Genomic DNA, 12,381 nt, shown 5'->3' with positions numbered 1-12,381 from the left:
TCACTACTTCCATTACCTTATAATTTGAGTTTGTGTTGGTGGTTTTTTTACAGTACTACATAAAGTTTTACAAATACCTTCAGTAGGTAGGTCTGATCACTAAGTCATGTCCTACTCTTGCGACCCCATGGACTGTAGTCCGCCAGGCTCCTCTCTCCATGGGATTCTCCAGGCAAGAATACTGGAGTGGGTTGCCATTCCCTTCTCCAGGGGATCTTTCTGACAGGTATCCTGCACTGCAGGCAGACTCTTTATCAACTAAGCCACCAGAGAAGCATATTTTAATATATTTTGAACTCCATCCTTTTTCTTCACTGTCATGAAAAGAGAATGGCTTAAAGGAAACTAAAAAGATATGACAACTGCATGCAATACAGCCTGAGTTCCTTTTGTTATAAAGGACATTGAGAAAATTGTCAAAAGCTGAATAAGATCTACAGGTTAGGTAAGACTACTGTATCAATGTTCACTTTCTGATTTTGATTACTGTACTGTGGTTATGTTGCCATGTTCTGAGTAAGTAGAGATAAAGAGGCACAATTCCTATAATTTGTTCTGAAACAGTTCAGGTGGGAAAAACATACGTAAGTGTGATATATATACATGTACATATACATGTTTTTGTGTGTATGTATAAACATCAGGGGCATTAATGCAATCCTTAAGAATTACACCAATTCAGTAATAGTAAATTACTATCTATAGAGAGAGTCTATATAAGATACACACAAATATATGTGTGTATATATATGTATAAACACATAAATATATATATATAAGTATGAATAAAGTGCCTGTGTGTATATGTGTATGTGTGTAGACAGAAAGAAAGCAAGAGAAAGATAATGCAAATATAGCGAAATGTTAAACTTTGAGAAGTTACATATTTGCTGTACTATTCTTAAAACTTTTCTGAAAGTAAAATTAATTGAAAGCTAAAAACTCAAAAAGAATAAAAATAAAGCATGATTTAATAATTGTATGTGTGAGCTCAGTAATGTCTGACTCTCTGCGAACTTATGGGCTATATCCTGCCAGGCTCCTCTACCCATGGAATATTCCCAGAAAGAACAGTGGAGTGGGTTGCCATTTCCTCCTGCAAGATATCTTTTAGACCCAGGGATCGAACCTAGGTCTCTCGAATCTCCTGCATTACAGGCAGATTCTTTTATCTCTGAGCCACCAAGGGTGCCTGCATTTAATAATTAGGAAATTCCAAAAGTGAGCCAAAAGGCCATATACTATACGTCTGGCCAATAGGTGGAGCCAATGAGTACCAGTTTTCTTTAAACAATATTGGAAAGCAAAGTTTCTAAGTGCAGTGTTCAAAAGTCAGGAGTATTGACACAATCTTTAAGAATTACACCAGTTCAATACTATTGAATTAAACAACTACCTGTCTATGTGAGAACAGGATGCTCAACTCCCCCAAATACAGTCTAACTCTCTCAAAAGCCTCCTTTCACTTCAGTTAAATGAGGAACACCATTTACTTCCTGAACAGGGTTAAACTGCCCTCCTTGTACAAGTAAGTGGGTAATTCTGGGTAATTCTGAAGGAGTTTCGCCTTCTGTGGGGGTTGAAATGTATAACTGGCAGGAATGCAATCACGGAGCTCATCTGGCTAAGGCAAAAAGCAGATTGTAGAAACTGACCTGATTAGCAAATATGATTTCTTCTAGTTGTAAGTTACATGTACAAACCACAGGAAATAGGATTTCATAAACACATAGATAACATTAAAAGATTCTGAATTTTCTCTTAGGACATACTGAACAGGAGCCAAGGATTTTTACACAATTTATTTCAAATCATAGAACTAAATGTGTCTCAGGAAATCATATTGGCCCAGTCTTATTTCACATTCCTAGAATTCAATGGCTAATGTCTATCAGAGGTGACGTTAATAATAACCATTTGCTCAACAAACTTCAACCAGGCTGATTCTAATGACTAGTTTTGGAAGTTCAAATTCTCACAATATGAATTTTGGATTTAAAAATTCTCACAGAGTACAACTTTGGAAACTTTGAATTACTGCAAAGAACTAAATCTAACCATATAGATATGTTAATTCAATTATATTTTTACCTTTAAAAGTTAAATGGATCACCTGAAATTTTCTTCCAGTTTCTAAACCCAATAAAGATAGTGGTTAATGTACCTTAGCAACACAGGTCTTAGGTTAGAGGGGGAGAAAAAAACCAGTTATCTAGACAAATCCTTTTACCTATTAAATAGACAAGATTACAACTCCAAAAGATAGAAGCACGTCAATGAAGCATAAAAGGCCTAAAAATTAGGTGGTAGAATTTGATTCTAAAACTAATTTCGAAGTTATTCTTTTTTTCTCTTTTTAGTATAATGACCAAGGAATAGCAGGAGGAAAGCAGGGACTAAAACCACACTTTGTCGAGTGAACTAAATTCTCTTGAAAACATCTGACTGCACTGCTTCCATTATCAACTACTCCATGTCCAAGGAGAAAAAGTCAACATTTCACTGCGATAATTCAATCATGAGGCACCCCAATTTCCAACTTCAATTTCCTATACTCTTGTTTCCCCCTTAAGTAAGCTATCAGATGCTTCCCTTTCAATAATAAAGCCAAACAGCTCCTAAAACTTTATCCATTATTTTCATAATTGCCTTCCCTCAAGACAGGTGACAGCAGAACAATGTTCCACGCTCCAAGAAGAGTGGAAACTTAAATGGAAAGAAAGAGTAAAGAGTTCATTGACTAATTTTTAGAAGTTTCTGTCTGAGCTTTTTCTCTCTGCAGCAGTATTTTGGAGTGACAAGGCTTAGGGCCGGGTTTGCCTTGCTGTGAGAGAGCTAGAAGGAACCAGAAGGAGACCAAAGGAATAGAAGGCAAGTTGATGCTGGCTGGGTGCAGCTGGCTGGGACTCAGGCTTGAAAGAAGGGGGAAGGAGAGGAGTGGGCTATAAGGACAGGAGAGCAGGCAGGGCTTTGCAGCAAAAGCCAAGCATAAAGAGTATATACTCAGCTATCTAGGAATCTCAGCATCAAGATAGGCAGCAAAATGCAGGACTGATTCTGCCAAAGCAGAGAAAACCTGCTAGGCAGGGTTGTATGGTAAAATGGTTTCTTTTAGCCTTTCCAAAGATGCAACAAGTAGTTTTTCATTTCAGTACAATGTATGTAAACACAACAGGTAACACCCACTCAGCATCACTTCAGTCAGGACAATGATAAATTCAAAGGATCCAACAACAGAAGAATTGTAAGGCACACTGGAAAGAGGAAAGACTTGGGAGTTGACAAGGAGTTTGGAAACAAGCATATTGGAACAGATCAACACACTTTGCTTAGTCAACACTGCATCTGTGATGGTAAGGAGGGAAGGGACTACATGGGAAAAATCAGGTCAGGGTTAGTTTTATATTTATTTATTCACATAGGAGGCAAATGCAAGCAAATTAAAAATAATGGGACTCTGTTAGAGAAAGAAAAAGATACACAATGGCTACAAACTTCTCCACCCAAAGTTAGCGGGCAGAAGCAAAGGAGTAGGTCATAATGAATGTGAGGCGTCAAAAGAGCTCAAAAAGGAAATTCTTTAAATCGAGTCTAGAGCAGCACTTTCTAATAGAACTATGATATGAGCCAGCTACGGGGCTAGTAACCACTTAAAAAATAGAAACAAAATTAACTTTTGTAATATACTATGCTTAAACCAATATATCCACAATGTTACCTTTGAACATATAATCAATATAAAAATTATTAAAGGGCTGTTTCATATTTATTATATATATGTATCAAGTCTTCAAAATCAAGCATGTATTTTTACAAGTACTACACACTGTAATGACATCCCCAGTAGCTCAGCAGTAAAGAGACCGCCTGCAGTGCAGGAGACCCAGGGAGACACGGTTTCAATCCCTGGGTCAGGAAGATCCCCTGGAGAAGGAAATGGCAACCCAATCCAGTATTCTTGCTGCAAAAATCTCATGGACAGAGGAGCCTGGCAGGTGACAGTCCATAGGGTCGCAAAGAGTCAGACACAACTGATCAACTGAGCATGCATACTCACACTTCAATCCCAGTACTATACCAGCCCCATGTCTAAGGCTCAATAGCCACAGGTGGCTGGTACCTATCAAGGTGGACAGCACAGGTACAAAATACATTTAATGATTAAAAAAAATAATCGATGGCATCAAGAAATACCAAAAAGTCTGTCAAAAGTAATGAATTTGGTTAGAAGTTTGTCAATGAATTTGGCAAAATAAGTTTTAAAAAAGCACTAGGCCTACCATCTTACTGAAAGTACATTTAAAATAAATCGCTCAGTCTCTACACAATAAGTGCTATTTCAATTCTTTCACAAAAAAATTGAATACAAGTGTACACAGTAGTTTCTGAGGTATTCTTATCTCAAGTTATATTCACTACTAAAATCTCCTGGTCCTTCAGAGACTCTACCTTTAATAGCAAGTGTAAGTATTTTGTTTATTTACTGGTAGATGGAGGATTTTGTGTGGATCAAAGGAAGCCAAGTTCCCTCCCCTGCTCTTGGGAAACTGAAGAGAAAACTGACCTCACCATTCATTACAGCCTGAAGTGCTGCCACATGAATGAGCTGTGAATACTTATGGCTCTCACGTGACCAAACCACAGAGATTCTGTCTGCAGTTACTCTGTGGGTTGTTTTGGGCTGGTGATGTGGGATCGTCATATGCAAAGGGTCCTCTGTTCATGGAAGAATACTGCAGTGGGTAACCATTCCCTTCCCCAAGGGATTTTCTCGACCCAGGGATCAAACCCTGCAGGGTCTCCTGCACTGTAGACAGATTCTTTACTGTCTGAGCAACAGTAGAATCTGCCTGCAATGCGAGGACCTGTGTTCGATCCCTGGATCAGGAAGATCCCCTGGAGAAGGGAATGGCAACCCACTCTAGTAATCTTGCCTGGACAATTTCATGGACAGAGGAGCCTGGCGGGCTACAGTCCACGGGATCGCAAATAACTGGACATGACCGAGTGACTAACATTTTCACTTAGCCTGGTGAGATGTACACAGGTCTGAAGAAAAGGTGGTCTAAATTTAAATTCAGGTTCCTTTAATTGCCAGGCAAGTTGGACTATAACACAACCATCTATATTCAGGGTACTTTAAAGATCAGCCACAAAAAGCAATGCATTCAGTTCAAACACGAGTTGATTTAGACGTTTCTTTAATTAAAGCACACAACTGCATAGTTTATTCTGCTTCAGCGTGGGTGTGAAGGTGGGACAGGAACAAATAATATTCACCATGTTTTTGTATACTGATCAAACTTAAAGATGTCATTCAATATATTATATAATCTACATATGCTATAGTGTAAGTCTAGCATATTACTAGTGTAAGAGTATGCACCACCCGATATATTATATGTACTTCCCTGGTAGCTCAGCTGGTAAAGAATCCGCCTGCAATGCAGGAGACCTGGGTTCGATTCCTGGATCGGGAAGATCCCCTGGAGAAGGGAAAGGCTACCCACGTCAGTATTCTAGGCTGGAGAATTCCATGAACTGTACAGTCCATGGGGTCTTAAAGAGTTGGACACAACTGAGTGATTTAAACTACTTGTATTATATATAACTTATAATGCTATATTATATGACAGTTCCTGCCAGATGGCATGCATATGCTTTTCTCTATATAATACTACAGCTATAGGCAGAGAAGCATGTTTTTCTTGGACCTTACTGACCTTATTTCTGTTCATCAAACCCGTTCCACACAACTGTCATGAACCGAGGCATATTTGTCATTTGGTTTTCAGCAATCAGCAACAACCTGGAGATCCCAAGACTAGAGAATAAACTCAGATTCTCTACCTTGACTCAAACCAGGAAAGAATATATCTTTTAGAGTTATAGCTATAAACCTATCATACAATAAGGAGACATATCAGCATGCTGACCGAGCACTTTTAGGGAGTGAGTAGAGAGAAAAACAAAGGGCTGAAAATTTTCTTCTTCACAGACAAATAAAACAAAGCCACTGAAATGAGAAGTGTAGGGAGTCAGACAGAGCCATATACTCACCTGCGTTGGAGCCGGTCAAATTATAACGTGCATTCAACTTCTTGATGATATTCTCGTGGATTTGGTACCACTCACTCTCTGTATTACACCTGTGAAATCATGGCCACTCTGTTAAGCTTTGGTGATGCATGAGATGACCTTCCTACACACCTGCCCCTTTTCATATAACCACTATAATGTACTTCCTGAAACCTCCCTGCAGTTCTCAACACAGAGAACATGGCTTGGCTTGCCTGCCCCAAGATAAGCAGGAATGACCATATCTGGTAATGCATGACCAACTACTTCATGAAGTGGCTGAGATGAACAATTCAGGTTATGAGAAGCTCAGAGAACAATGCATACAGTGGAAGGAAGTGTAGGCTAAGATTCTGACTCCCTGGGTTTGGATCCTCACTATTAACTGAGCTTATGTTCTTTGGGTGAGTTAATTATTCTGTGCCTTGATCTGTTCATTTGTGAAATGGGGGTAATATACTAGAACACTGAACAAGCTTGGGTTTAGGATAATCCCTGGCAAAATGTGAATGCTCAGTAAATGTTATTTCTCGATATTGAATCTCCACCTATTATATCATGACCAAGCGATGGTGTTGGTCATGATATAATAGGCTAGCATCAAAATGCAACTGAGGTTAACAAAACTTGCACTAGCAAAAACCTGGTGGGATTTACTGAAGAGTAATCAAGGTAACTCTTCTGGATTTTCTACTTCTAGGCCAAAAGGCGTTTCTCCATCTCTCACTCTGACAGGCATCTGTACCCTAGTCTTTCAGCTCTTGTCTTTCACCAGCTCATGCTAGAGTTCACCTAGGAGACTCTGAAGATTCTTGAGAACTGGATCTGGGACCGGAGATACCTGTGTTCCCCTCAGTACTTTGAACACCATAGGTGCTTAAAAAAATACTGGCTACATGAATGACTGAATGGATATCCCTCTGACTGTTACTCCTGATGATTTGTTAATATCTGGGTCTGCTCTATTCTTACTGCTGAGACTCCCCCAGTTAGGTTGGGGAGACCCTCCTTCATCTGAATACATTTGTAAATTCATTAAAATCTTTCACTAGCAACAAAGGCTCTCTCCCAAAGGTCCTGACTATCAAAGATTCTGTAACTATCAATCAAAATATTCCACCCTATAGAGACTTCTTCCTTCTGATCTCACCTGTAGCCAATAATTCACAATGTGCTTACATATTTATTTATTTCACCGCCATAAGCTTTTCCAGGTTAAAGCTTTTGATAGAGGTTATTTTTGAACCAGTTAACAGTAGGACAGCAAGTAAGAGCACTGACACTGAGAAGGCTAGAAAATGAAGATGAAATAAAACCATTCCACTTGTCCAGCTGTAAGATACCAAATTGCCACTTAGTACACCCTGCTCCTAGGTTTCTTAGTTCAGCTCAGTGGGGAAGGAAGAAAGATAGCTTGCTTCCTATTAAATAGTTAAGGGACTCCAGAATTCATGCTTTTAACCTACGAAACTCCAAATAAAATAAAAGCTCCTAAAGTATATGACTGAAATATCTTCCAGGCTCAGATGAGGTATTTCTTGCTATTCTCTGTTTGAGTCCCAGTTTGGGCTAAGGATTTGGTCACCTTGCTGCTGCTGCTGCTAAGTCGCTTCAGTCGTGTCCAATTCTGTGCGACCCCATAGATGGCAGGCCACCAGGCTACTCCATCCCTGGGATTCTCCAGGCAAGAACACTGGAGTGGGTTGCCATTTCCTTCTCCAATGGATGAAAGTCAAAAGTGAAAGAGAAGTCGCTCAGTCATGTTCGACTCTTCGCGACCCCATGGACTGCAGCCCACCAGGCTCCTCCATCCATGGAACTTTCCAGGCAAGAGTACTAGAGCAGGGTGCCACTGCCTTCTCCGTTGGTCACCTTAACAAATACAAATTTCTTCCAAATTGTTTCTAACAGTCACTCCTCTAAAATGTTTTAATAAATTCTAGTTTCTTTTTCATCTATAATAACTGTTTTGACTACCTGGCATTCATCCTGGAATGGATTCATAAATTGCTCAACTGTGATTTTTAAGGGACCTCTCTTGCATCAAGAATAACCCCAAACCTTATTTGATATTTATGAAAAAACAGACAATAACAACTGCAAAGAGCAGTACAACTTAATTTTAGGAGAATGAGTATCTCCCACAGAACTGGAATTCATGGGTCTTCCTTGGCTGGTTGCATAATCAAGAGGGATGCAAGCAACTCCAGGTCCCCCAGTTTTTGCATTGACAAGATAAATCTAACACTTCCTATGCATACCTGGAAAGATCACTCAAAGAAACAAAGAGATTGCATTTGTGAAAAATTTTAGTTTTTCTTGAAAAGCAAGGTCAGCTAACAGCATCATTGTCACATCACTAGACAGCGGTGTGAGAGAACACCCTGAAACGTACGACCTGGTCACATGAGAGCTCAGGTTCTGAGTTAGGCAGTCCTGACTTCACAGCTGGTTCCTGTTCTGATTAGTCAGGTGATTTGGGGTGCTATTTAGCCTCTCTGTCCCCTTAAGTGGAAAACAAAGCCAACAGCATCTGCTTCATGAGTCTGTCATGAAAATAAAGTGACAAGACACATGCAAAGTGCTTATTAACATGGTTCCTTGCACCTAGCAAGCACAAAGTAAATGGTGGCTATTATCATTAGCATTGTTGCAATTAAATTATGTCTTACAATCACCAGTAAAATTTAGAAAGGGGATTATACTGGATTTATGCTCCATCATGGGCTAAAAGAGGAGCACGCTTTACTACCCAGTAGTATCACCAAAAGTTTTCAAGTTTAATATCAAGGTCACAGATTTTATCACTCTTAAAAGAGACAAAGAGAGTTTCTAGCCCTAAACCATAGGCTATAAGTGAATCTTTGTCAACTGATTAGCAAACATGTGGTGTAGGTCCCAGGGCCTCCGAGTAGAAGATGGATAGATCCAAGAAACCCTGCAGCTGTTGTCAAAAAGCAACCTGAAGTATATGTCCCAGAGATAGTGGGCCCCATGGGTCCCCTCCACATATGGAAAAACCATTGGCACACGTTGCAACAGCCGGAACAGATAACCAAAGCAAGCTCACTCACAGAGGAGGTCAGTAGTGTGGTCCTCAAATCAGGAATGTGGACCCCAGATCCCCCATCCCCCAGTGCATCTGCTCTGAGGATGTCACTTTGTGTCAATCTCTCCATTGTCAGACCTGTGCGGAGGTGCTCAGGGAAGGGCAATCGAAAATCATGTGCCTTTTAAAAAACTTAGGATGTGGAATACATTAAGTGGATTTTCTTCGTGGAATGTTCAAACTGAACTGTATCTGCTGCCACTGACCCTCAAAATATCATAAACCACATTCTGAGGATCTTATTTGGAAATAGGGTTTTTAGACAGATAATCAAGTTAAAATTAGGTTGTTTAGGGTGAGTCCTAACCCAATATAACTAACTAGGCCCATATAAAAAGTGGAAATGTGGTTACAGAAACAGACACACACACCTGAAGAAAGTCATGTGATGATGAAGGCATACATCAGGTCATACATCTACAGGACACCAGAAACCAGGAGAGAAGCAGGGAACAGAATCCCCCTCACAGCGCTCAGAAAGATTCAGCGTAGTTAACACTGTGATCTGGGAACGTGGCTTCCATTCCAGAGAGACCGGCTTAAGCCTCCCTGTTTCTGGTGCTTTGTAGGGACGCCCTCAAATGGGCTTCCATGGTGGCTCAGCAGTAAAGAATCCTCCTGCTATGCAGGAGACCTGGATTCCATCTCTGAGCTGAGAAGATCCCCTGCAGGAGGAGATGGCAACCCACTCCAGTACTCTGGCCTGGGAAATCTCATGGACAGAGGACCCTAGCAGAATATAGTCCATGGGGTTGCAAAGCGTCAGACATGACTTAGCGACTAAACCACCACATAATAAACTAATAATACATAAAGTAAGAGGGGAATCACCCAACCTGAACTTCCTTTTTCTTAATTCTAATTAGTTTATGTTAAAAACTATTTCCGTTTTCCAAGAACAAATGAACTTTCTGAGGGTAAAGATATAACAGGCTTTAAATTCTTGGGATTTAAATGCAGTGGATGGTCCACCCAGTGGGTAAGCTATCTGTTCTTTTTGGTTCTCAATTTCATAATCCTCTGAAAGGCAAGTGATGATTTGTAGGCTCAACTGTAGTAGGCCTAGAGATTATTAAATTTTGAGGAATGGCTCACAAACTCTGCTCATCCCTGGCTCTTCCATTACCCACAGAAGCAGGATTCACCACACAGGATCCCCATGTACCCCCTTACCCACCCCAGCCCACATCATGTACAAGCTTCTTACATGTACACTTTCAGGATGAGGTCATCTTTCGTCTCTCCAGTCAGCAGGTCAGCAATGCTAAGAACTGCACAGCCAAAGGGTCGCCGGTACTGGACACTGCAGGCATTCTTTTTTTCTCCTGCCCCCATTCGACCTGTTCAATTAAAAAAGCACATCTAGTTCAAGGAGCCATTTGATTAATCCAGCTTAAGACGAGACATATACAGCTATAACATAAGCCATATGAAATGTAATGGGTGATGGTAAAGACATAGATTTGGGGCAACTGTTGCCTCCATTCTGAACTCTCCCCTAAGAGCACATAGCTGTGTGACCTTGGGCACGCAGTGCAAACTCTGGCCATTGGCTGTTACCTATAAAACATGAAGACTGAAGCTGAGCCCAGGTATGGGTACCCTTTCTGAAGTATTCATGAAGGCACCCCGGGAGAATCGCATCCAAAAAGGCAGTAGGGGTGCCTATTTCATCCTACTTGTAAGATTCTCCATATTTCAAAAAATGATTTCAAACATTTCACCTCTGAAAAGAAGTGATTTGAGATTACCTGAAGGTATAGCAAGTAAGCACAGGTGAGCAAATGAGCATGTTCTTTCCTGACTCAGTATGCAGGCTGAGATCTCCAGGGATCCTTTTTTAACTCTGACATGGTTTCTACTTGTTTAAATTGTTAGACATTTAAAAATCTGTGGTTGAGATACTGTTTTAATTTATTGTTGCCTTTAATTACCAATGCGTTATTTTGAAAACTGAAAGCAAAAAGCACACTGGAGCTGAAGCCTAACAAGCTAACGTGAGGAGAAACAATGAAAAAAGCCTGTCAGTCTGCTTCCAGATGCTAGGGAACAGATCTGTACGTTGTTTCCATCTGACTGAAGTCCTCCGTGCATGCCTGCATGGCTCTAGTACCTTCCAAATCCAATGCTAAATAGAAAAAAAGAAAGGAATGGCAGTATTCAATCTGGCTTTCATTCTTCAGTAATAAAGGAAAATTGCCCCTCTGATATATCAATTTCAGAGTAATATTTATAAATAGAAGCTAGAGTACCACTTAATGGTGGTAAACCATAGGAAAAAAAAAAAAAAAGAAGAGGACTTCCAACATAATGAAAAGGATTTTTCCCTTTTGAAGTTCCTTTTGAATAATTAATGTGTGACAGCCTTGAAAAGTTTTTTCTTGGATGATGTTTCATTTGCATTGGTATATTACTAGTATATTGATTAACAGGCTTAAGGATAATGAGAATGCTGATTTACAATGGAATCATGTACTAGACTCAACACTAAAAAGAGCTGAGAGGACTCCCCTGAGATCAGGGACCGGTGTTTACTATGTGACATGCATGGGTTTGGAGAGTCATTAGGTATTACCATGTAGGTACAGGGTTTCCCAGGTGGTGCAGTGGTAAGGAATTCACCTGCCAGTGTAGGAGACGCAAGAAATGTGGGTACGATCCCTGGGTCAGAAAGATCCCCAGGAGAAGGAAATGGCAACCCACTCCAGTATTCTTGCCTGGAGAATCCCACGGGCAGAGGAGCCTAGCGGGCTGCAATCCATGGGGTTGCAGAGAGTCAGCTACAACTGAGAGCATATGCAGGCAGCACAGGGGCCCTGTAGGTACAGGCTTATTAGCAGGGTGAACACGCAAACCTGACTTCTGTGAATTCAAGAATACTAAGCAAAACAAGGATAGTGTAATGAAGGCTGGAGTAGGACTAATAATTATTAGGGCAAAGGTTGTTCCTCCAATTACATGAGTTAGTAGCTGTCCAGCTGTAGTATTAGCTGTTAGTCATATAGCTAGGGCTACTGGTTGGGTCAATATGCAAAGAGTTTCAATAATTACAAATACACTGGTAAGAGGAATGGGTATTCCCTATGGTAGAAAATACATTAGAGATGCTTTTGTTTTATGGTGAAAGCCTATAGTGATTGTTTACGATAAAAAAAGGGATAAATATACCTAAAATTATGAAAAGTTGTGTGGTG

General features: G+C 40.3%; 1 protein-coding gene across 1 annotated transcript in view; it reads right to left on the bottom strand.

Annotated features, from left to right (window-relative positions):
- The window catches only part of DOCK4 (dedicator of cytokinesis 4), a 471,458-nt gene that overhangs the window by 207,079 nt on the left and 251,998 nt on the right, over positions 1-12,381 (bottom strand). The window contains exons 11-12 of the mRNA XM_069587995.1: positions 10,395-10,527; positions 6,061-6,149 (exon numbers count right to left, since the gene is read on the bottom strand). Of these exons, the coding sequence (XP_069444096.1) occupies positions 6,061-6,149; positions 10,395-10,527 (222 nt within the window). The remainder of the gene's footprint in view (positions 1-6,060; positions 6,150-10,394; positions 10,528-12,381) is intronic.

The sequence above is a fragment of the Ovis canadensis genome, chromosome 4, assembly GCF_042477335.2.
Source record: "Ovis canadensis isolate MfBH-ARS-UI-01 breed Bighorn chromosome 4, ARS-UI_OviCan_v2, whole genome shotgun sequence".
NCBI classification, from domain to species: domain Eukaryota; kingdom Metazoa; phylum Chordata; class Mammalia; order Artiodactyla; family Bovidae; genus Ovis; species Ovis canadensis.
The sequence above is the reverse complement of the archived record's forward strand: the minus strand, read 5'-3'. Positions and strand labels throughout refer to the sequence as shown.